General features: G+C 40.4%; 1 protein-coding gene across 3 annotated transcripts in view; it reads left to right on the forward strand.

Annotated features, from left to right (window-relative positions):
* The window catches only part of LOC144684343 (protein phosphatase Slingshot homolog 2-like), a 172,982-nt gene that overhangs the window by 128,169 nt on the left and 18,090 nt on the right, over positions 1-26,723 (forward strand). For 2 of the 3 annotated variants that reach the window (XM_078548004.1, XM_078548001.1), the window contains 6 exons: positions 9,606-9,674; positions 11,370-11,435; positions 12,638-12,832; positions 21,087-21,180; positions 22,578-22,706; positions 24,865-24,911. In XM_078548004.1, coding sequence (XP_078404130.1) covers positions 9,606-9,674; positions 11,370-11,435; positions 12,638-12,832; positions 21,087-21,180; positions 22,578-22,706; positions 24,865-24,911 — 600 coding nt within the window. The remainder of the gene's footprint in view (positions 1-9,605; positions 9,675-11,369; positions 11,436-12,637; positions 12,833-21,086; positions 21,181-22,577; positions 22,707-24,864; positions 24,912-26,723) is intronic. The other variant, XM_078548003.1, reaches the window with a different exon arrangement.

A 26,723-nucleotide genomic window follows, 5' to 3' on the forward strand; every position in this document is an offset into this window, starting at 1 on the left:
TATTAAGCCCCACTGTTCCCTGAGCCGCGACAAATGTGAAAAGTTTGACCAAACCACCAGATTGCCCGATTCTACCTAACTGTTTAATTTAGGTTAACAGGATAGGAGCACCAGGTTTGTAAACTTAATAAATAAATAACTTTACTCAACAAATTGTCCTTGGCTAGTGGCAAAAGAAAGAAATATAAACTGCTAACTTTGAACACTATAACTTAAACTTTACTCCCTTCTTAAATCCTTACACGCACATAAGACACAAAACATGGATTTTAAGGGTGGGATAAAACAGTTCAATAGCATCAATCCGGAGTACAGGAATCAATGGGTTGATTTTGATTGATGTCTTCCAAATTCCGTTCAATTCTTGTTGATGACACGAGGTGGTCTTTCAGCAGTTTTAGTATTTAGTTCACTGGTTGAGAACTTGCTTTTCAATGTCTCTAACAATGGTTTTCCCCTTTTCCTTTTTTCCTCAGAGTTTCCCCAGAGAGAGAGAGAGAGAGCAGATTATAGAGATATGAGGAAAAGAGATTTTAGATGCTTTCTCTTTGCAGGCCAGGAGCTTTCTGCTGCACTGTTGACACACACAACCTTGGTCACCTGGTCAGGAGCCAATTAAAATGCTGTTGTTAGGTCGCCCCCTTGGTCCAGGACTCCTTTCTAGCACCATCCTGCCTTTCTTGGCATACTCTGTTCCAGGACTGCAACATTGTATATATATCTTGTCCTGTTCCAGTGGACATGTCTTTCATCCTGCAGCCATTGTAATTCTAATCTACAGTCCAACAGAAAATAAAAAGATGTGTTCTTTACAGCAGTCCAACAGAAACAAAAGGTATGTTGCTTACATGCCTCCACCCTTAAAAGAGATGAAACGCCATTTTAAAAAATGCATTTCATCACAAGGTATGTGACACATGGACAACAAAACACGAGACTTTCATTCATCCTTCCTCCCCCTTCTACAATCTTCAGCATTTCTTACCTCTTTAACTTATTTTAGTATTTTACACCCGAGGCAATGCACCTGCGATCACATTATCTTTACCGGCAATGTGAACAATCTTTACATTGAATGGTTGAAACAATAGACTCCATCTAAACAGTCCGCATTTCAAGTTTTAAACTTTTCAATGAACGCTAGCAGATTATGGTCAGTGTAGGATTAGTGTTTCTTTGTTATCGTGTTGGACATAAACTTCAAAGTGTTGAAGAGACAGCAACAATGCTAGAGTTTATTTTTCTACTGTAGAGTACTTCCCCTGATATTCATTTAGTTTCTTGGAAAAGTACCCCACCGGCTTCTCTATCCCTAATTGATCATCTTGTAGTAGGACTGCACCAACCCCCAAGTCGCTAGCACCAATTGCCATTTTAAAAGGTTTGGTAAAGTCGGGGGCAGCCAACACTGGTTCAGCTATTAAGATTGCATTCAACTTTTCAAAGGCTGCTGACCATACCACTTTTGCCTGTTTTCTTAACAAATTGGTGAGAGGTACAGCTATTGTGTTGAAGTTAGGCACAAACTTACTATAAAACCCACACATTCCCAAAAATCTCAGGATTTCTCTTTTAGTTTTGAGAATGGAAATTCTGTTAGAGCGTTCATTTTTGCTGTTCTTGGCAACACTTGCCCTTGTCTGACAATGTGATCAAGGTAAGTTACCTTTGCTTTTGCAAATGCGCTTTTGGCCAGCCAACTGAAATTGCTTAAATAATTCCTCTAATTGCTTTACATGTTCTTCCCGTGTGTTACTATATATTACAACATCATCTAAATAAACGACACAGTTAGGTACTTCAGCTACGACTTGATTCAAAAGTCTCTGAAACCTAGCTGGGGCATTTTAAACCCAAACCACGCAGCTAGACATTGATTCTGTTGAGGAGTCAAATGGACTCGAAACGTTGGCTGTGTTCCTCTCCGCGGATGCTGCCGGACCTGCTGAGTTTTTCCAGGTATTTTTGTTTTTGTATTGATACAACCCACTTGGTGTAACAAAGGCAGATATTTCTTTAGCCCTTGACGTTAATGGCACTTGCCAGTACCCCTTCAATAGATCAATTTTAGAAAGAAATGAGGCACTGCCAATCCTATCAATGCAATCTTCTAACTGAGGAATTGGGTACGATCCTGTCCTTGTCACTACACTCACTTTCCTTATTCTATACAAAATCTAGTGGATCCATCTAGCTTAGGAACCAATACTACCAGTGAACTCTAGCCACTTTGGCCAGGCTGAATCAGTTGATTGTCCAGCATATATTGGACCTCTGTTTCTTACTGAGCATGTCTTTCTGGGCTCAACCGATAATGATGTTGTTTTGTTAGCACTGAGTCTCCTACGTCCATGTCATGCTTAGCTAACGTGGTACATCCAGGTGTTTCCCTACAAATTCCCTTATACTCCCTCAGTAACCTTATTAGATCGTCCCTTGGTCCTTCCTCTAAATAAGAGAACACAGTGTCTAACTGTCCCAGTATTGTCGCATTAGCTAGTCGAATTGTAGGAGGTTCACTTTGAGCATTGTCTACTTCTCCTTCTACCTTGCCCCTATTGTCTCTGTCATCCTCCACTACTTCTACCATCTGGCACACTTGCTCTGTCTTATCATCTTTTCAATAATGATATTGCTTCAACATGTTTATGTGACATAACCGTTTCTCCTTCCTACGTTCAGGAGTATCAATCAGATAAGTCACTTTACTAACTTCCCTAACTATCTTATAGGGGCCACGAATCTTGCTTTCAGTGGTTCACCCTGCAAAAGTAATAATACCAATACTTCATCTCCTCCTTGGAACATTCTAGTTGTAGCATGTTTGTTTGCCCATTCTTTCATTTTGGCTTTGGAAATTTTCAAGTTCTCTCGTGCTACTTTACATGCTCCTGTAAGTCTTTCTAGGAACATGGAAATTGTAATCCTACATGGAGGATTCGTCTTTCTGCTTTAGAAACTTTTCCTTAATCACTTTTAATGGGCCTCTTATTTCATGACCATAGATCAATTCAAATGGACTAAATCCAGTAGATTCATTTGGAGAATCTCTAGTAGCAAATTGTAAGAAAACTAATCTTTTGTCCCAATCCGTTGGGTGTTCGTGGCAACAGGTCTTATCATGGTTTTGAGAATCTGATGCTATCTCTCTAAAGTTCCCTGTGTCTGTGGGTGATAGGTGGTAGACTTTAGTTGTTTGATACCCAAATTGCCAATTATGTCCTGGAAAATTTTTGACATAAAGTTAGAACATTAGTCAGATTTTATTTCAATTGGTAGGCCATAACGAGTGAAAAACTGAGTTAACTTTTTCACTAGCACCTTAGATGTGATTGTCCTTAAAGGAATACCTTCTGGAAATCGAGTTGTCATATCCATTATTGTAAGGGTATACTGATGTCCTGCTTTCGTTTTGGGTATTGGTCCTACACAATCTACTAATACCCGACTAAATGGTTCTTCAAAAACTGGTATGGGTATTAAAGGTGCTGGTTTGATTACATGTTGAGGTTTACCTACTACCTGACATGTATGACACGTTTTACAAAATTGCACTATGTTCTTATGAAGCCTTGGCCAGGTAAAATGTCTGTTTATTTATGCTTGGGTTTTCCGTATTCCTACATGTCCTGCATAGGGATTTCATGTGCTACTCGCAATATCGCCTTACGGTATTTGGGCAGTACCACTATCTGATGAACAACCGTCCATTCCTCATCTGTAGTCTGTGAGGGTGTCATCACTTCCTCATCTGAAACTCCCGTTTTTAATGTAATAACACTCTGGAATTCCTTCCGCCTCAGATTCAGTGTGAGCTGACTGTGCTAACTTGTTTAACTCTGGATTTGTTTTCTGAGCCTCAAACACTTACGTTGAATTATCCTCATCCTTAAAGAATGTTTTGGCTACTCTAACATCTGCTCATGGTATTACTTTGACCTCTGGCGATGGACTTTGTTTAGCCATTGCTCTGGTCACCAGACACGATGGAAAAATACCAGGAACCTGTTATTGTAACTGCTTCATCTCTTTAGTCTCTCTCGGACTTTCTGTAATTATGGGTGAAGCTATAACCTTCACTCCCAGGAGTAACTCAACTCCATACACTGGTAATTTATTAACCACACCTACAACCACAGATCCAGACAATAAATCACATTCCAATTGCATTTTGTACAATGGAACCAGGATATACTCTCCACTTATCCCGTTTACCAATACTTTAGCTTTCATTGGGCTCTCTGGAGAGAAAACTAGGTCCTTCTCCAGCAAAACAGTTTGAGTAGCTCCTGTGCCCCTTAATATAGTTATGGGTTTAGCTGCATCATTGGATGAAAAAGGGGTTATCCTTCCTTTAGACAAAAACCCTTTATACCTCTCATCTACCTTACTCACTTCACCTGCATTCACAGCAGTGGTTACCTCCAGACCCTTACTTGTAGTTGAAGCTACAATTTGATCTGTGGTATTTTCTTTTTGAGTTCCCTTTTCGGATTTACTCTTACGAACTCCAATAAATCCCATGGGCTTCCCTCACAACTTCCAGTGTTCTGACCGAATGTGCCCCACTTTATTACAGTGGAAACACTTAGGCCTTCGAGTTTCACCTCCACCCTCAGTACCTTCCTTCCTGATCTGGGGAGGAGATCTCAAGGTATTTCCAGCTATCCATTCTTTACCCTGGCTACTTGCCTTCCTTTCACTCTCCCACTTTCTATTATTTTCAAATTTATGGGGATGATGGAAAAAGGTTTAGTTTTATGGATCAGCACATAATCGTCAGCCATTACTGCTGCCTGTCTAGCAGTTGCAACCCTTTGGTCTTCAACATGGGTTCTTGTCACAGAAGGTAGGGAGTTTTTAAATTCTTCCAAGAGAATGGTGTCTCTGAGAACTTCATAGTTAGTTTCAACTCCTAATGCTCGTATCCATCTGTCAAAACTATTTTGCTTAATCCTTTTAAATTCAATGTAGGTTTGCCCAGACTGTTTCCTTAAATTTCAAAACTTTTGCCTGTATGCTTCAGGGACCAACTCATGTGCACTCAAAATGGCCTTTTTCACAACATCATAATCCCTAGAAACCTCCTCTGCCAGTGAAGCATAAATTTCCTTCGGTCTATCTGTCAATTTTCTCTGCATGCACAATGCCCAGTTCATCTGTTTAGCTATCTTCTCAAATGAAATAAAGAATGCTTCATCACCCTTTCCTCGAACCTCGGAAGAGCCTGCACAAATTTAAACATCTCCTCATTGGGCTCTGATCTGGAAATAAGTCCTGCCTCATTTACTGGTGTCTCTTTTTTAACTGCCTGCATGCTAAACTGGAATTCTGTCTCTTTTTCTCTTTCCTCCTTTTCTAACCTCACTATTTCTAATTCCCTTTCTTGTTTTCTTTCTCTCTCGTGCCTTTCTGCGTGTTCCCTTAGAAATGCTCTTTTTTTTTCCTTTTCTATGCCTCTAGTTCCAATTTTTTTATTTGCAACTGAATTTGATCCCATTTCCAATGAACCACCCCTTGGAGAATTCGGTGTTTCAGGTATTCCTTCCAATTTCAAATGCTGTGCCATCTCTTCAATTACCTCTGCCTTCCTAGCTTTGGCAGGCAATCCTACTCTTAATTTACTTGGTAATTCAATTAACCTGGCTTTTGGGAACCCTTTTAAAATCATCAGGGACATCTCTTCCACTTGCAGGAAAGCTTTAGCAGTTTCCAGTGCCATCTTATTTTTGATAGTACAAACCTGGTGTTCCCTTTTAGCTTTTATTACTTACTAAATCTACACCCAAAGCATCGTTGCCTTTTGTTCCAAAATATCCTGGACCCGAGCCCCCAAACTTTGTCACGACTCGGATAGCGCACTGTAATATCAAGCCCCGCCGTTCCCCGAGCCATGACAAATGTGAAAAGTTTGACCAAACCACCAGATTGCCCCAATTCTACCTAACTGTTTAATTTAGGTTAATAGAATATGAGCACCAGGTTTGTAAACTTAATAAGTAAATAACTGTTTATTGAACAAATTGTCTTTAACTATTGGCAAAAGAAAGAAATATGAACTGCTAACTTCGAATGCTATATATATATATATATATATATATAAAATAGACACACACACACACACACACACACAAGACATATAAAACATGGATTTTAAGGGTGGGATAAAACTTCAATCGCACTAATTCTGAGTACAGGATTCGATGGGTTGATTTTGATTGAAATCTTCCAAATTTCTTTCAATTCTTGTTGATGATGCGAGGTGGTTTTCCAGCGCTTTCAGTATTTAGTTCACTGGTTGAGAACTTGCTTTTCAATGTCTCCAACAGTGGTTTTCTCCTTTTCCTCTTTACAGGGGTTTCCTCAGAGAGAGAACAGGTTCGAGATATGAGGAAGAGAGATTTTAGATGTTTTCTCTTTGCAGGCCAGGAGCTTTCTGTAATACTGTTGGCACACAAAACCCTGTCTCCTGGTCAGGAGCCAATTAAAATGCTATTGTCAGGCAGCTCCCTTGGTCCAGGACTCTTTTCTGGCACCATCCTGTCTTTCATGGCACACTCTGTTCCAGGACTGCAACATTGTATGTATATATATATATATATCATCCTGTTCCAGTGGACATGTCTTTCACCCTGCAGCCATTGTAATTCTAATCCACAGTCCAACAGAAATAAAAAGATATGTTCCTTACAGTGGCGTGCTGTCGTCTTGCACCGCTGCAGTCCATGTGTTGTAGAAACATGCACAATGCTGTTAGGAAGCAAGTTCCAGGATTTTGAACTAGTGACAGTGAAGGAACAGCAATATTGTTTGCCTGCCTTAAATTATTTTTTTACATGCTTAAGCTCACCAACTGTGCTCATTTTGCAAGACAAATATTTAACCTTGTGTATAATTGATTTCACCGTGAAGATTTAAAAATATATATTTGAGGATCCAACCATACCACTGTGACAATCAGGTACCAAGCTCCAAGTTCTCAACATTAGTTGTGTTTCTGCCACAGAATATGTCTGCTGCTGCCACTGCTATTGATACTACTGGGATGATGAGGGTTGGCTGAATGGATAGGTGTAGCACCTGATCTGTGTTTTTTCTACTGTACTTCTGTATGTTATTTCCTGAGCCCAACAAATTATCTGTCTTTTTTTTTGCTGAAATGAAACACTCAGGAATCCAGGTTGAGTCTGAAGACTTGAGTTTGACGTATCACAAAATCTCACAGTGCAGAAGAGGCCCTTCGGCCCATTAAGTCTGCATCGACACGTGAGAAACACCTGAGCTACCTACCTAATCCCATTTACCAGCGCTTGGCCCATAGCCTTGAATGTTATGTACTGCCATGACTTTTGCACACCAAAGTTCATACCCATTTATGTAACTTCAGTGTGGCTCACAGGAATTATTTTGCTGCATGTAAAGCCCCCAGCTTAACTTTGGCTATATGCTTGTTGCTTTAACAAAGGTAAAACTGGCAAGAGTGTGGATAATTCATTAAAAACCACAAGAATCAAAAGTAAACAGATACAGTAGTCCTTAAAAAATAAAAATAAAAACTGAAGCCTACTATATACTTTTTAAAATCCTTAAAATGTTCACAGATGTAGGTGATGCTGGCTAGGGCACATTTACTGTTTGTTCTTTGTTGCCCTAAGAAATGATGGTAAACCACCACCGTTTAATTGCTGCAGTTCCTGTGAAGTGTTCCCACATTAGGTAATTAATTCCTAGATTTTTGATCCAATGACGAATGGCAATTGTATGCTCAAGTCAGGAACTTGGTATTCCCATAATGTATTTAGAGGGTCAGAGATTGCCACATCTGCATACTTCAAACTTCAGGCTGATTTTAGCTATATGCATGGTTGAACGTTCTTGAAGATGAAGAACATGATTTGATATTGCAACCAAAGTGTTTGGGGGAAAAAACTGCATGCTGTATAACTTAATCCTATTTATCAACTGTGGGTCAGCTCTATTATTAAGAATGCAGCAAACCTGATAACTGACTCTGGGTCTTAATGAAGCTTTTTGCTTTATTGAAGATGAATAACCAATGTTGATTTATCCTTTTCATATATACTAAGGTGTTTAGAAAGAATGGGAGCAAAAGAACAGGGGACTTGAGAAAAATAAGATAAAGAACTTTTCAATTCAGGGCTTCAAATCTGTTCCTCCCTCCTCAACTTAAGCAAAATCTATATCTGCTTGGGAGGAGGGCAAGGGAGGAGAAGGAAGATGATTCGGGATGGGGAAAGAGGAGAAACTCTTTCGAGTTATCAACAGTCACAGATTGCAACTCTTTCGAGTACAATCACAGTTCTTGGTTTCCGGGAGTGGGACATGAACCCACAACCCTCTGATTCAAAGGCGAGGGTGCTATGAACTGAGCCACAGCTGACACCTCCTCGAAAGAAGAGAAACTCTTTCGAGTTATCAACAGTCACAGATTGCAACTCTTTCGAGTACAATCACAGTTCTTGGTTTCCGGGAGTGGAACATGAACCCACAACCCTCTGATTCAAAGGCGAGGGTGCTATGAACTGAGCCACAGCTGAACCAATACCCATCACCTGTCTTAACAAGCAGTTGTCTGAACAATGTAATTGCCAGTCAATAAGATGATTGTTATTGGACCTTGACAATGTAATTACTGACACATGGTACATGTTCTCCTCTTTCGAGGAGGTGTCAGCTGCGGCTCAGTTCATAGCACCCTCGCCTTTGAATCAGAGGGTTGTGGGTTCATGTCCCACTCCCGGAAACCAAGAACTGTGATTGTACTCGAAAGAGTTGCAATCTGTGACTGTTGATAACTTGAAAGAGTTGCTCTAAAAAAAAATCTACATAAGTTTTAGAGGTGTCAGCTGTGGCTCAGTTCATAGCACCCTCGCCTTTGAATCAGAGGGTTGTGGGTTCATGTCCCATTCCCGGAAAAACCAAGAACTGTGATTGTACTCGAAAGAGTTGCAATCTGTGACTGTTGATAACTCGAAAGAGTTTCTCCTCTTTCGAGGAGGTGTCAGCTGTGGCTCAGTTCATAGCACCCTCACCTTTGAATCAGAGGGTTGTGGGTTCATGTCCCACTCCCGGAAACCAAGAACTGTGATTGTACTCGAAAGAGTTGCAATCTGTGACTGTTGATAACTCGAAAGAGTTAAATGGGTACAGCTGTAACACTCCAGTGTGGAAGGGATTTGGAGAGTCTGCTGCACTCATGAGCTGCCTTGAGAATAAAGCAGCTTGAGGTAAAAGACTAGCTTTGGACTCATTCTTCTGCGACAAGCACTTATTGTGACTAACACTGTGCAAGGTGTTTCAGCCCATTACCAAATTTATTGCTTTTTTTCTGCAAGAAAGACTGTTTAATACTTGTAAGTTAAAATACGTTTTTCATTTTTTTCAAGTGTACATAAACTGAGTACAGACTGTACTTCAGGCTTATAGGTCGAAGTGGTCCACTCCAGTTCCAATTTATATGTAGTTGAATGATTTATATTGATTATGCATTCTCTGTAATGGTTTCTGCTGAAAACATCTGCATAAAACACTGTGCAACAAAGTATACAAAACAATACTAATTTTAGATTACATTATCTTTGCAGCAGTACTTGCACAATGGGCCTGGTTCTTCCATTATGGAGTGACACATTGATCCATTTGGATGGCGATGGGTAAGTACACTAGGTACCTAACATTTAATCTCAAATAATAAAACCTTGGGAATTCAGTACTATGTGCCAAGTAGTAAAATTGTTCCAAGATACTGCCTTCAAGACAACACAAAGGAAAAGCATTTGTTATTGCTGGTATTAAAGGAACCTAAGAAAAATTGACAAGAAAAATCAGCCTGGATTTCTGCTCAATCCAACCACCCTTGATTGAAGTTTACTTAAGTGGATTTTGGATGAGGACAGACTTGGTTTTAGCTCCTTTGTTTTTAATCACCACCCTCCTCTGTCACAGCCTCCTTGTATAACTGCCCAGGCTCTCTCTCTAGAGCAGTGGAATTCTTAGAAATAAAACCACCATTGGGGGTGAGGGGAATTTACTTTTACCACAGTTGAAATAAGTGGTCATTACTAGCTTTATGCTCAAGTTTCCATTATTGACAGAATTAACTTTCTTGAAGTCTTATCGATTCAGTATATTTTCTACCAAGAATACTTATTTAATAAACACTCTTGGTCGGAGCACACTTGGAGATACTGTGCACATTTCTGGTCTCCATATTACAAAAAGGATGCAGAGAAACTGGGGAAGACTCAAAAAATGATTCATGAGGATGATACCAGGCCAGAGGAGGATATCCTTTTCAGGAAAGACCAACCAAGCTTGGACTCTTCTGTAGAAAAGAGAAGACTGAGGGGCATTTTTTAAATTTTGAAGGGATATATGATAGAATAGATACAGAAATGCTTCCACTTCATGCAGAAAGACAAAAACTAGGGCTGATAAATATAGTATTTAATGGGGAATTAAAGAGAAACTTCTTTATTCAAAGCTTTCGCAAGAATGCAGAACTTGCTACCACAGTTAGTATTGAGCCGAATACCATAGATACATTTAAGGGCAAGCTAGATAAGTACATAAAAGAAATGAATGGAAGCAAATGACGATAGAGGAAGAGGGATGGGAGGAGACTTATCTGGAGCATAAACACTAGCATAGACCAGTTTGGCCAAAGGGCCTGCTTCTGTGTTGTGAGCTCTGTGATTTTGTTGTTAACTGACCAGTAGTAGTTTAGGAACTGTATCATGTGACCAGCATTCACTTCGTAATCTTCCATCAACGGAAGCCCATTGTCCATCACAATACAAGAACTGTCACATTGCCATATTGCATTTATGACATAATTGCTGCCAGCAGAATTTATCAGGACCATTTTCAACAATAAACAACTTAACTGCTTTGTTCTAATATTTTTGTTCTGCTACGTTGGGATTTAATCAGTCATTTTACCACCTTGTGTACACCAGATAAATGAAAGTCATCTGCTATGTAGTCATGGTAAATATAAATGGTCATTTTATGAAGTTTTTAAAGAAGTATTCTATGCGTGTGGTTTCCCCCAAAATCTATTTCATTATTTCCCCCTCTGCTCTTTTTGTATTCTTTCTCTCACCCTCTCACTTTTTTTCTTCTCTTGCTTTTCTCTCCTTTAAATTTCTATCTAAATTTGTAACTCAGGGTAACTTTCTTGATTATTATCCACTACAGAAGTGGCCAGCCCTCTTGAATTTTCCTCATGATTGCATTCCAGAGCTTCCTGCACATTGTGGTGCCCAGTGCCACTACTGTTTATTTCTGTAAGCATTGCTGATAGCAACTTCAAATGCTTTTTTTTCTGCTTTTCTTTCCTTCTCAAGAGGATTCAGTGTATCAACAGTGAACAGAATTCACATCTTCAAGCCTGTATCTGTACAAGCAATGTGGTAAGAAATTTCTGAACATTACTATTTGCAGGTTTCTTTGTTACTTATTTGCAGGTTTTCTCCAGCGCCAGTTTATTAATGAAGTTTAAAACCCCTTTCCTGTTTCAGCTAAAAGATGACCTTGTTTTCAAATAACATGCAAATGGTATTAAAACAGTTGCATAATTTTGTGTGACTACAGAAAGAGATATTGTGAAGAAGATAAGCACAGCAAAAGCTAGCAAACTCTGATAGCTTGGTTGAGAAAATCCCATAAGCAAGTGAAGACCAGAAGTTCATATTGTTTGTGAATTTTAGCTATGTTCTGACTGGTTTGAAACAGTTATAGCCCATTGTGCATTTTTCTTCAATGTTGCATCCAGAAACTTCATGTTTCCTAAGTGTGTTTTTCATTTGGCTTCAGAATCAAACGTAAAAGTGCAGTATTCATTCTAACATGATGTAAGTGTGCAGTAATTCCTCATTCAGCGTTATAGTTGCGTTCCTGAAACGTGCAACTTTAAATGGAACAATGTTAATTGAATCAGATTTTCTCATTACAATCAACGTAAAAGCTGTAGTTGGCTTCTGTGGAACTAATTGCGTAAAAAAAAAATCCCAACATAACCTGCAAGTTGAAATACTGTATATTCCTATATTTGTAAATGAAATAACTTCTAAAATAAATTTTAAAATGTACTCTTTCTACTTCCGCCTGCTAGCCAGCCTTTCTGTTCCCTCTTGCTAGCTGTTTCCCTCTCCTGAACCTTTGCTGTGAGCAAGGGCTTCGGAGAGGGGCCGCAAGAGGGAGGAAGCGAGCAAGGGGAGCTATAGTAGGAGGGTCGGGAAGGAAGCTGGGAGTAGGATGAGGTCGATGAACGGGAGAGAGGCAGTGAATGGGAGGATCAGTGAGCGGGAGGGTTGGTGAGCAGCTCCAAAATGTCACCAATCTGGCCACTGACTCTACGTGGGCCCTGTGTGAAATGGCACTGAAACAGAAATCCCAATGCTATGTGTGCTCACCAGCCCTATTATATTCAGTGGAATGACTTAAAACTGGGCAACTTAAAATGGGACTTGGTATACTTGTTTTGGTAGACGTATAGCCAAATGAGTCTTGTTATCCTTGCTGTCAAAAAAAACCTAATTTCCTAAACACAGAATAGCCTTTGGAAGAACTCTTGATCTGTGACGCCAACTGTGTGAATTACTTTTATTTTCAGGTCAGCTTTGCAGAGTTTACACAAAGCCTGTGAGATTGCCAGGACGCACAACTACTACCCTGGGAGTCTGTACCTAACATGGATTAGTTATTATGAGAGCCGCATCAATTCTAACCAGGCCTTCATTAATGAGTGGAATGCTATGCAGGATGTGCAGTCTCACCGCTCTGATTCACCTGTCCTCTTTACTGATGTGTATGTATATTCCTATTACTCTATTTTTTGAGGCTGCAGCATCCTGTAAAAACCTTTTTAGTGTTATGGGGATAAGTTAGCATCTACTTGACATTGAAACATGACGCCACTGAATGATAGAACAAGCTTCAGGGGCTAAGTGGCCAATCCTGTTACTTATTCCTAGAACATGGCAGTGGATTTAGTTTTGGATTTTTCCAGCCAAAACCAGCACAGTGAATCTCTTGCCTCATTCAGTGCTGTCAATTTCAGCGTCACTTGAGGCGTTACACAGAATTCTCCCCTCCAGCCCATATTAAAGAATTTGAATCAACATCATTTCTATTATCACTTTGTGCTATGTAGACACTTAATTGCTCCAGTAGAGAGGAAGTTTGATTTTCACATTTAGACATTTATATCGGGTGCAATTCTATCCTGAAGTGTTATCGCCAAAAGGAGAAATCTTTAGCACTGATGAGACTGAAAATGATATTTGCTTATAAAATTTCAATTTTAATCCATGCATATTACTTGTGGAGTTTATTTAGAACCGGAATGTACCATGAGGGGGCTAAAGTCATTATGTATTTTCATTGAGATAAAAGGGAAGAATGAAATATGATAACAGTAGAAACTATTTTGTACAATTTTTTTTGAATACATGAGGCATATTATTTGTCTTTTCGAAGTCAAACCAATTACATTTTTATTTGCAATTATTGCATCGCTTGCAAATATTTAGACAAACTGTGGGTACATTTGGAACTGCATAGGAAAAATTAGCACTGCAACTGGCATGGACACAATAGTCCAAATGCCCTGTAATAATTATATTACCCAAGGTTCAAAGCAATGGCAAGGCATTCAATATATTGCATGCTAGTTAAACAGGGAGTCAGAAAATGGTTATAATAACCAGAGTTAATGAGTAGTGATTATGGGTTAGGCCAGGGCGGGTGATTGCAGCTGAGTGTTCTTTTGAGGTCTTATCAGAAATAATGATCTTGTTCCTGTTCATTTTATCAAATCTGATTTTAAAGAATTTATGTTGTCCTTGCTTTCCTTTGAACAATGACTTATTGATTTTAAATTTGTACTTGATTGTGAGTTATAGTCAAGATTGCTGTATTAATACATTTTAAAAAGTAGTCATTCGATAGTACAGAACTTGAGTAGAGCTGAAAAAAGTGATTTTTGTTTTGTCAAAGCATTTTGTCTTGTACTCATCAGAACAACGCACAAGTAAAAACTAATGTCAGGGGAAACAACGTATTTATAATGTTTGACGAGGGTGCTGATTGGTTGGCAAGTGGACTCTGGTAAAGTTGTTGCCATGGCGAATGCACCAGTAGATGGTGCATGACAGGTAACTGCCAAGCATTGTTTGAAATTTAAACCAGGTAGCTTGACTCTGGTCAAGACATTTCCCTGGGGAATGAACCTGTGAATGACTGTCACTTATTTTGTTTAGCTGATACGAGTGCAATGTGTGTACATGTTCTTTCTGCCTACAAAGAACAGGGTCCTGTGCATTAATATTTGTAGCTTCCAGTACACACACATGTGCCACACTGCAAGCCTGATTGACTATCTTAAATTGGTTGTCAACATAATGCTTAGCACACTGAGGATTATTTAGTAAACGTTGTCCATTGCGGAATCACATCAATGTTTCATAAACTCATGAACGGTGAAAAGGTCATCACCTTCTGTCCTAAAAAATGCTCAGTCTACCTCAGATTACCTTGGAAGGGCAAGGTATCTCAGAAATTTGAGCTACAGGTGAAGCTAGCCGTTTCACGCTGCTACTATGCAGTGGCAATACGAGTGGTATCCTCCATTAATAAGATGCGCTGCCATCACGTCAAAAAGACATTCTGCCTATTGCACAAATGAGTAATGTGGTATATGAATTTCAGTGCCAGTGTGATGCTAGGCATGTAGGCCATATGCCCCAAAGACCGGCAGATCACATCAAACGGCATGTTCCTCATGCTGTTTGCAACAGGCAAGGTACGGACCGTACCTAACCAGCCCATGCTTGCAATACTCAAAATGCAGTGTCCAACATTAGATGTGTTTCGGCGATTGGACAGCATTTGCTAAATAATCCTCCGTGTGCTAAGAATTATGCTGACAACCAATTTAAGATTGTCAGTTGGGTTCGCAGTGTGGCGGATTTGTATGTACTAGAAGCTATATATATTAATATACAGGGCCTTGTTCTTTTCAGACAGAAAGAACGTGTACAAATTACGCCATTTTCTGGTTCATTCCCCGGGGCAATGTCTTGACCAATCAGAGTCCAACTGCCTGGTTTAAATTTCAAACAATGCTTGACAGTTAACTGTCGGTCACCATCCACTGGTGCATTCTCCATAGCAACACCTCTATTAACCAGACTTTACTTGCCAACCAATCAGCGCACTCTTCTCATGCAGTGTAAACGTGTTGTTTCCCCTGACACTGACTAATGAATTGCAAGGGGAAAAGCTTCAACAAAAATGGCTCTTTTTAAAATTGAGCTATGCTTAAAAAAAAAATTTTCTTTTCTAAAGCCATATATCTTGACTGTTCAAAACATCACAAAGCGCACATATCACGGATCATGTTGAAATACAGTGGCTGTTATACAGGCATAAGGCACCATCAGAAGCCAGTTTACTTAGCTTTCTGTTTCAGATGTTGACGAATATGCTGTCCATTTCTAGCGTTTTCAGTGTTTGATTTGTAGCAGATTTTTCTCCCCATAACTAATTCTGGAATGCAGAAGTAATCATTGGCCAATTACCAATGGATGCAGTCATGAAGCTGACTTGGCTTTCTTGTGTGGGGGGGGTGGGTGGGTGGGAGGTGTTCCTGCATGGAAGCTGAGCACTAAAACCCCCAGCAGGCCATGAGTTTCGGCACATGTGCATTGTGTGGCAGTGTGTCTAGCTGCGCCTGCCCAATTCTGGATTTCTCCTGCAGCTAAAAGGCTTGGCCATCCTGACAGCAATGCACCTGCGTGGAATAACAGCGTGAGAATTCGATCATGGAAGCCGGTGTGGCCCCGAGACAGTGGAGAGGAACCATCAGAGGGACAGAGAGAAGTCCCATAGAAGAGTCCGTTAAGAAGAGAAAGAGGCTTCAAGCAGAAAAAGGGCTGTGGTTGGCACACTTTTTAAATAATGGGGGCCTGGGAGAAGCCCTGAACATAAAGGCAGCAGAAGGTTGGTGACTCCGTGCTACGGCCATTGGGGCAAAGGTAACCCTTTGGAGCAGTGATGTTCTGCTTTGTGCGGCCAAAGAGCTGTTGTGCTTGTGAGTTGGTTCTGGAATGGAGACTTGGGAATCCAGGAGAACGGAGTCTCGGGAGACAAGATTGATACCCTGCGAGCTGAGCCATCACTGAGGCCGTCCAAGTTGGAGTGACATTCGGAGAGCATTCCAAGGCGAGATTGTCAAAAGGTGAAGACTGGAATCCCTCGTGAGAGAGACAGAATTTCAATGAGATTGGTTGACTCAGTGTTTACTGATCTCTGGTGGGTTGTTGAGAAATCCATGGAATCTGTCTTGGTCGCATCTGTCATTTATAGTGTAGTGTTCAAACTGTTTGACCACAGTTTGCCTGGTGATTCACACTTCATATTAACCCTGAATGTTTTTGAGTATAAGATAAATATTGCAAACTATTTTATCTTTCTGACCTTGTATAGTAAAGTTGATTTCTGTTTGTTCAAAACCCATGAAATCTTGTGGCTTTATTCTCTTAGCAAGTGTCTTGGATCTTGAACTTCGTCTAGTCTAAACAAAAAGCTATTGGCCCCTAATCGGATCGTACCAAAAACCTGGTCCAGGATCATAACAGTGCAAGGTCAACCAATTGTTTTGAATTCGTCACCTGCTACTTTAAACTACAAGTTGCCCCTACTTTGGTTTCCTAGTAGCATTCCCATTCGACGCACCGGGCCAACATACAATGCATCTGGGGGAAATCCTGGAAGGAAAAGAATTCTATAATAGGCATTGGCCATTTAGTTTTAAAAGTAAAAACTGCTTCCCACTGTATATCCAAAAAAAAATGTCCTGTCCTTCACCTATGTCCACCGACACCTTGTACAGCAATCTCACCAAATAGAAATAAATTGCAGCCATGTGATACCACCAATATCCATTAAACATCTGTGTCTTAATTTTTTCTGTTAGGCTTGTTCATATTTTACAAAATGGCTGTTAAAGTAATTTTAGTAAACCTAAACTAAATAGCTGGGAAGAAGACAAAGCATTGCTAGTTGAAGTTTTTTTTTCTTCTCCATTTATTTTAGATGCATTAATTTTTGCTCCAACATATTGTTTATCAGGTCATTTTTAATAATCAAAAGCTTTCATGTCATGCAGCTGACCATTCTGATACTAATGGTCCAGAAAATAGGCTCTCAGCTGTGACAGTCTTTGCTGATTAGGAATACTATTTTTACTAACCGTGATAAGAATTTGGGCACTGCAGATAGCATGACATGCAGACACCATCTAGTTGCTTCCTTATTAGGAAGCTGATGGTACAACCTTTCTATGGAAGGTGAACAGATGTGACATCGATAGTTGGGAATATAGGTAGGGTTGCCAACCCTCCTGGATTGGCCTGGAGACTCCAGGAATTGAAGGCCCATCTCCACGACACTGCTACGTGCAGCCCTGAAGAAAAATAAGTGGGACATTAATTTTGTCATTTTCTTTGAACATTTCTCTTTACCAGATATAAAAATATTGAAAATGGGGGTAAAAGTGCTGTTAGTCAAGCATCATTCAATTGAGTAATGAGTCTTTTTGCTTTCGAATTGGAGTAGGAAGGCAGTGCGTCGCAAGGATGGATGTGCTGGCTGACTAATAGCTGGAGTGTGGGGGCAAGTCATGTGACGAAACCTCTGGGAAATCATTTAACCACAGTTGACAACCGTAAATATGGGCAGTTTAAAACGGATATCGTCTTGCACTCATCGGGAAAATCACAAGAATACCAGTGTCAGAGGAAGCAACAACTTAATACTGTATGAGAAGAGAGTGCTGATTGGCTGGCAAGTGCACTCTGATTGGTAAAGACATTGCCCATCAGAATGCACCAGTTAATGGTGACTGACAGGTAACTGCCAAGCATTGTTTGAAATTTAAACTCAGCTTGACTCTGGTCAAGGCATTGCCCTGAGGAATGAACTAGCGAATGGCTATCACTTATTTTGTTTAGCTGAAACAGGCGCAATGTGTGTACATGTTCTTTCCGTCTGCAGAGAACAGGGCCCTGTGTACTAATATATGTAGCTTCCAGTACATGCAAACGCACCACATTGCGAGCCCGGCTGATTTTTTTTAAATTGGCTGTCAGCGTAATTGTTAGCATGCTGAGGATTAGTTAGCAAATGTTGCCCAATCGAGGAATCAGATCTAATGTTGGACACTGTTTTAAGTTTGCAAGCATGGGCTGGTTGGGTATGGTCTTTACCTTGCCCATTGTGAACAGCGGAAGGGACATGCTGTTTGATACAATCTGCCAGTCTTTGGAATGTACTGCCTACCTATCTAGCGTCACACTGGCATGCCTCTACCAATCGGAGTCCACTTGCCAACCAGTCAGCACTCTCTTCTCATACAGTATAAAGTTGTTGCTTCCCCTGACATTGGTATTCTTGCGATTTGTCCTGATGAGTGCAAGACAAAATGCTTTGACAAAACGTCTTTTTTCATCAGTACTCAAGTTCAGTACTACCAAACGATTATAAGAGAGATATGCAATTAAAACTAGTGCCCAATGAATGATGCAGTGGTAAAATGGTAGAAGCATTGGAAGATGACATAGGTCAAACCTGTCAAGTCCTTAAATATTTTAGTATAACTGTGCATAGAAGAGGCCTTGGGACTCATCATGCTAAATCCCACCCGCTACCTTTCATCCATGTGTGTGAATAATAGTTAAAATGCTAGTGATGGACTGTCGGGGTCTGTGCTGGGGCCTCAATGTTTTACAATTTATATCAATGACTTGGATGAGGAGAGCAAAGGCATGGTAGCTAAATTTGCATAGACACATAGATTGGTGGGGAAAGTATGTTGTGAAGAGGATATAATGACGTTGCAGATGGATATAGGTTGAGCGAGTGAGAAAAAATCTGGCAGATGGAGTATATTATGGGAAAATTTGAAGTTGTTCACTTTGGCAGGAAGAATAAACAAGCAGAATGTTAAATGGAGAATGGCTGCAGAATTCCGAGGTGCAGAGGGGTCAAGGTATTCTGGTGCATGAGTCACAAGAAGTTAGTATGCAGGTACGGCAAGTAATTAAGAAGGCTAATGGAATGTTATCCTTTATTAGGAGAGGAATTGAACAGAAAAGTAAGGATGTTATACTTCAGTTATACAGGGCTTTGGTGAAACCAGATCTTGAATGATGTGTACAGTTTTGGTCTCCTTATTTAAGGAAGGATGTAAATGTGTTGGAGGCAGTTCAGAGGAGGCTTACTAGATTGATACCTGGAATGAATGGGTTGTCTTATGAGGAAAGGTTGGGCAGAATGGGCTTGTTTCCTCTGGAGGGGGTGACTTGATTGAAATGTACAAGATCCTGAATAGTCTTGACAAGGTGGATGTGGAAGGAATGTTTCCCCTTGTGGGTGAGTCCAGAAATGGGGACGCTGTTTTAAAATTAGGGGTTGCCCTTTTAGGACAGATGAGGAGGAATTTTTTCTGAGGGCTGTGCAACTTTGGGGAACACAGCCTCAGAAGGCGGTGGAGGCGGGGTCATTGAATATTTTTAAGGCGGAGTTAGTTGGATTCTTGTTAGGCAAGTAAATCAAAGTTTATCAGGGGTAGATGGGAATGAGGTATTCAAAACGCAAACAGATCAGCCATGATCTTATTGAATGGTGGAGCAGGCTTGAGGGGCCGAATTGCCTACTTCTCCTATTTCATATGTTCGTATGAAATAACTTTTTTGAAGCACTAAACCATTACGGTTACTCTGTCCAGGGACCAGGTAAGTATACAACATCAATTTGTATTTATATCATGCAGGAAAACATCCCAAGGTACTTCACAGGAGTGTAATAAGAAGCAGACTACTTTACTTTGACATCTGTAACATTTTCTGCTACCTCAACCCATCAGCTGCTGAAAAGCTCATTCGTGCCTTGTCACTTCCTGAATCAAAGATTCCAGTGTTCTCTGAACTAGCCTGAATTCTCCATGCCCTACTCTACACCAGGTGGCACTCGCCCATCATCCTTGCCCTTTCCAAAGTTACATTATCCCTGTACCTCAAAATCTGGAGTTTAAAATTCCTCTTTGTGTTTCAGCCCTTCCACGGTCCTACCCCTCACAATCTCTCTAACTTCCAACTCTACAACCTTCTTCCCACAAACGCTTGTTACTCTGATTTTAGCTTTTTGCTCTATTTTTCCTCCCTGGCCCTACCACTGACAACTATGCTTTCATTGCCTAGGGTTCTCCTTTTGGAATTGACTCCCTAGACTCCTTTTCTTTTCTACCTCCATATCCTCCTTAAAATCCTTTCTTCAACCAAGCCATTGCTAATATTTCGATCTTTGGTTTGGTGTCTTTGTTTTCCTTGCAAATTTGTACCTTGGGATGCTTTTCTGCATTGAAGATGCCATGTAAATGCAAGTTGTTACTTTAAATATGAAATTCAATTAATTAGTAGACCATTATATGAGTAATTTTTACCTCAATTGGAGATTCATCTGATGCAAATTATCCACCCCTTTTGGATTTACTAATTTCAACAAACTTCACCGAAGTAACAGACTAGAAATCTCGGTTTGCTTGAAACCTCTTCACAGTAATAAAGGCCCATATACTTTCTGTAATCTTAAAGACCCCATCTTGGGAAATTGTTTTTAACTAATATACATTTTAGCATTTTGATTAATTGAATTTTTAAAAAGAAGTTCCAAGGAGCATTTTTGTTGATAAGATGAATGTTATGAAGACTGTTTGCAATTGAGCTTTGCTGTTAAACGATGAGAGTTCATGTGTACATGTGAAAATTGTCCTGCCCTGGAGCTCTTTGTACTTTTCCTGCCCTTTCAGGGTCCTGTAATTTGTTAATTATAATAACAAATAATCATGTGAGGGATGTATTCTTAAAAAGAGATGGTATTGTGGAGCAACTGTTATGTAAGGTTGACTGGAAAATATGACCTTCAATTTGGAAGCTGACTTGTATATTTTATCATGTTTCTTTCCAGTAAAGCTATAATTATAGTATTTGTGCCATTTACAGACCCACAGAGCGAGAACGGACAGAAAGGCTAATCAAGGCTAAACTTCGGGAGGTAATGATGCAGATGGATTTGGAGAATGTCACGTCAAAAGAGGTAGGTATACCCTTTTATTGAAGAAAATCAACAGGATTCAAGATAGGTTCTGAACTGATATATTCATTCATTGATTGAGTATAAGAACATAAGAACTAGGAGCAGGAGTAGGCAATTCAGCCCCTCGAGCCTGCCCTGCCATTCATTACAATCATGGCTGATCTCATTTTGGCCTCAACTCCAATTTCCCGCCCTCTCCCCATAACCTTTCAACCCATTACTAATTAAAAATCTGTCTATAGGAATGTATGGTATGTTTAATACCATGCAAACAAATTGGAAAGATAACTTCTCAAAACCCAAATGTTTTGCAATTTGAGGTGTATGGTGATGTAGCTTAAAAAGATTGGAATTCCTGGCGCTGAATTTTGCCCTCGGCGGGGCCGGTCAGGGAGCTGACTGCCGCCCGTGATCAGCTCCGCACCGCGATTTCACACGGGTGGGCCAATTAAGGCCTGCCCTAAGTGGACCGTGAGCGGCAATGTTGAGCGCTACCTGTGCGTGCGGGCGAAGGAGGGAGAGCCGGGCCTCGCACGCAGTTCGCGCATGCGTGCGAAAGAGCGCGTCAATCTCCCTGAGCCACGGAGCTGCCTCAGGGAGATTGAAGAGCTTTTTAAAAAAAGTTAATAACTACAGTAAAAATTGAATGAAACATGTCCCCTCGTGTGACTATGTCACATGAGATGGGACATGTATTTATTGTCAAAATAAAGGTTTTATTTAATTAGCATTAGCTTTAGGAAATCTCATCCCGCTCGTGGATGAGGTTTCCTAAAAAATGTAAAGGCCACTTGGCCTTTTTGCCTGCCCGCCAACCATTAGGTTGAACGGGCAGCATAAATCTCAAGTTAATTAGGCCATTAATGGCCTAAATAGGCCTTTCATTTATCGGCTGACACGGAGCCAACACTGGTGAGTAAGTGTCCGCCGAGCGAAATGTCGCACAAGTGCGCGATGACGTCAGGACACATGCCTGACATCATTGCGCGTCATATTACGTTCCGGTGTGTCAGGTGCACACCTGCACACCGAAGGTAAAATTCTGGCCCTAATTTCAGAAATGCGTTATGCATCTTTACTTTGTAGAAGATTCTTACTGACGTGGTACGCTTGCTTGTCTCTAACTTGCCTATTTTTAACTATTTGGAGGTTGTATTCACTTTCACCCTCCAGAGCTGATGTACAATTTCCATTTAATAACACACATTCTGAAATACGAGTCCAGAAGAGAGTGGTTTCAAACTTTTTAAAAATAGATTTGGTTACCCACTAAGACTGATGTTTCATTAGCCTGCTTAGTAGTAAACAATTTTCTGACCTTGCGTTAACTGCTGATTTGGTTTTTGTCTTATGTAAAATGTATAGGTCTCAATAATTAATTGTTATGCTGATTACAGATTCGCACAGAATTGGAGATGCAAATGGTCTGTAACCTGAGAGAATTTAAAGAATACATTGATAACGAGATGATTGTAATCTTGAGGCAGATGGACAACCCAACTGAGATATTTGAGCATGTCTACCTGGTATGATCATTATAATTGATATTTGTCTTCTGTTCACTATTTCGTGTGGGTATGAGCATGGTAGCAGAAATCATTGTTAACTGATGAGTGATGGGGAATTAAGGAGAGCAGAAGAGAGGGAAATCACAATTAGCCTCCCTTGTGCTGGCTTCTAAATACCTTTGGTTTTCAACTACCTTCACCCAAATGTGATTAGTTCAGTTTCCTATTTAAAGTACGGTTAGAAGTCTTGCTCCCTTTCACTGAGCCTCTTTCCCTGTGGTAGCCTGAGACTATAGGAAATATTAGGTATATAAACTTGCGCTCACACAAAGCTCTGCTGCCTGTACTCTAATTTGCACCAGGTTCTATTCACCCATAACCCCATGCTAACCTGTGTTGGCTCCTGGTCCAGCAATACCTCAATTTTAAAATTCACATCCTTGTTTTCACATCCCTCTATGGCCTTGCCCCCCTTCTCTATTTCTGCACACATCCCTGATTTTAATCACTGCCTTCAGCTGCCCTATAGCTTAGGTTCAGGAATTCCCTAAAATTCCACCTTAAAGATGCTTCTTTAAAACCAAGCTTTTGGCCACCTGCCCTAACCTGTCTCCTTGTTCCTCAGCGGCTACAGTGGCTTGGCAACAAATACTGACACCAAAAAGGACAACCTGCGATACCTAATAACCATGTCAGTAATTGTAGCCAAACCTGCATCTCTCTGATTTCTTCAACCATCAGCCAAAGCGCACCATTTGATTCTACCCAACCTCCAATGGATTTGATTTCCTGCATGTAGATAGAAGGATGACAGCACTTTTGTCAAAATTTATTTGATGCTCCTGTGAAGCACCTTGGAATTTTTGCTACATTAAAGGCACTATAAAAATGCAAATTGTTGGGTTGCCACTTTATGGTGTACCACATTGTCCTACCAACTTGGCTGGAGAGTCTTTAAGGACAGAACTTAAAGTGGCTACATTTTCATCCTTTTATGTCAAATCTAGTACATTGTCAATGTAGAGTAATTCCAGAGGAATCTCAAGATGTGCTAATAGCAATAATGATAAAAGTATTACATTGGATGTGAAGTTCTTTAAGACGTCCCAAGCATGTGAGAAGGCGCTATGTGAACGTATGGCTTTTTTTTCTATGTCTCGGCTGACTACTGACTGTTTATCCGCTTTGCGTTAGTTGTGAATGCAGTAAGTTATAAAGTTTCATAAATGCATTTTCTTTGCGACTTATCTCTGCTGTGATTTATCTCCTTTGGGAGTATTTCTTTTTAAAGTTATCCTGACTAGGTTTCCTGTAGTAAAGTTTCACAATATGAGGCCAGCTGCTGCCTGCGTTTTTGAACTGCAGCCAGCCCTATAAGGATAGACAATAGTCCGCTGCCCTTAAAGTCAAAGAAAACTTGTTTTACTGGGAAGATATAAACATTACTTCAAAGAATCTCAGTAAATTCATCTTAATCTGTGACCTTTTGAGACCACATAGTTGTCAGTTCATTCAGAAAATAACTTCAAACCAATGTGTGCCATTTTCTGCTTGGCTGGGGTTAGATGTCCTACTCTTCTATTATTGCATTTCCTTCCTTCCTCCCTCCCTGGTGAATCACCTGTGCAAGTACTCTTTCATGTGGGACGGTGACTGATTGAGTCACAGACATCTCTACATTCATCAACATCACTGTTATTTTGTGGCTTCCCATCAAGCCAGCTTTTCTTGTGTGTCAAACTTTGCACTTTAGCTGTAAAACTTAAGGAAACAAGACTCATATTAGTAGTTGATAGTATTACATCATCCCGCACAATATCATCTCCATGCCAGCACCCCTCTGTAATGTTAGCCATGATCATTAATTTAATTATTTGGGTTTTTTTGCCTGGAAGAAACTAAAAAGACTGCCAATACAGCAAACTTCTAATATGCCAACCTAATTATTCTAGACTTTGATATACTTGGGTGCAAGTTTGTCGGAAGCTTAGCTTCCCTTTTGTTCAAATGCAAATGCTTGTAAGTGCATCAGTGCATGTGTTTGGGGGGTGGTGTTGCAGAAAAACTTAACTTCCACCTGTACCTGAGCTGCTTTATTTCTGTGCTGAATATCAATAAAGTCTGTTTGGACTATTCTGTTACACCTGAACCTTAGCCAGCTTATCTCTGTTTGCAGGGCTCGGAGTGGAATGCATCCAATTTGGAAGATTTGCAAAGCCGAGGGTAAGGCCCTCTAATGAAACACGCACATAAGTTTTGCCAAGCTATCAACCCTAACTGTTTACCAGCATTGTATAAAGAGCAGAAGATTTAGTCTGTTGAAGAACTGCATTTCCCTCGCTGTTGTGATCTGCTCATTTTAAAATGTGCTTAACAAGTTTTTGTATGGATAGCCCCAAGTGTCAAATGTTGATTTGACACGAAAGCAAATTCTTGACCTTATATAAAGTATTTTTCCCAATATTAATTTTAGGCTATGTTCTCTGTATGAAAACTATTTAATTTGATTCCCAGTAAGCTAGAGCATTTCAGAATTTGCTTAAGAAATATTTGAGAAAACCTGATAGTAATATGCATCCTGAGGAAAAATAAATTTTGAAGCACTTTTGGTTCCTTTCCCTAATCCCTAAGTCTTGCCATCTCGTGTGACCACACGATTCCCATCGTAACTGCTGACACAATATCTGATTATTTCCTTGTATCGCACTCTACCCATGTTCCTCTTCAACTTCCCAAACCCACTCCTTTCTGTGTCTGTCCCTGGAAAAATAACACTTCTTCAACTCTTAAATATTTCTTAAATGGTGAGAGGTTGGGAAGTGTGTGTGTCCAAAGGGACCTGGGTGTCCTTGTTCACAACTCACTAAAAGTTAGCATGCAGGTGCAGCAAGCAATTGGGAAGGCAAATGGTATGTTAGCATTCATTGCAAGGGGATTTGAGAACAGGAGTGAAAATGTATTGCTGCGGTTGTCTAGAGCCTTGGCAAGACCTCACCTGGAGCATTGTGTACAGTTTTGGTCCCCTTATTTAAGGAGGGATATTCTTGCCGGAGAGGGAGTGCAGAAGAGATTCACCAGATCAATCCCTGGGATGGCGGGATTGTCTTATGAGGAGCTGATGAAACTGAGCCTGTGTTTTCCAGAGTTTCGAAGAATGAGGGGTGACCTCATTGAAACTTACAAAATCCTTACAGGGCGTGGCAGGGTGAATGTAGATAATGTTTCCCCTGGCGGGTGAATCTAAAACCAGGGACATAGTCTCAGGATAAGGGGTAGGCCATTTAAGACTGAGATGAGGGGGAGTTTCTTCACTCGGAGGTGGTGGATCTTTGGAATTCCCTACCCCAGAGGGCTATGGAAGCTCAATTGAGCATGTTCAAAACAGAAATCGATAGATTTCTGGAGACTCACGATATCAAAGGATATGGAGATAGCCCAGGAAAGTAGCGTTGAGGTAGATGATCCACTATGATCTAATTGAATGGTGGAGCAGGCTTGACAGGCTGAATCACCTACTTCTTTTCCTATGTTCCGAAGTCACTTACCATTGCACTTTCAAATTCCTAATAATCTTGCCTTTGGCCCACATTTAATTATGACATTTCTATAGCTACTGGTCTGCAATATCACATTTTCTGCACCACTTTTGATGCCCTTATCCCCATTTAAAACCATTACTCCCTCAGCCTTGTCACCTCGCTTGATAAACTCTTCAGTTCTGTTATGTTCAGTCCGAGAGATTCAAATTTGAAAGTCTTTGGCAGACAACTGGGTTAGCGATCTGGCGAGGCCATATAAAGCATTATTGGGTCTTTCCACAATCACAGAATGGTTACAGCACAGAGGCCATTCTGCCTCTCATGTCTGTGCTGGCTTTCCGAAGAAGAAATTTACTTAGTGCGCCTCCCCCGCCTTCTCCCCTAGCCCTGCACATTCATCCTTGAATTTTATTTTCCTTCATGGAAACATGCTGATTTTAAGAGCTGTAAACATATTTTAAACCTACCATCACTAATGATAACCTATTAACTATTT

This window comes from Cetorhinus maximus, chromosome 9 (assembly GCF_964194155.1).
Source record: "Cetorhinus maximus chromosome 9, sCetMax3.hap1.1, whole genome shotgun sequence".
NCBI classification, from domain to species: Eukaryota; Metazoa; Chordata; class Chondrichthyes; order Lamniformes; family Cetorhinidae; genus Cetorhinus; species Cetorhinus maximus.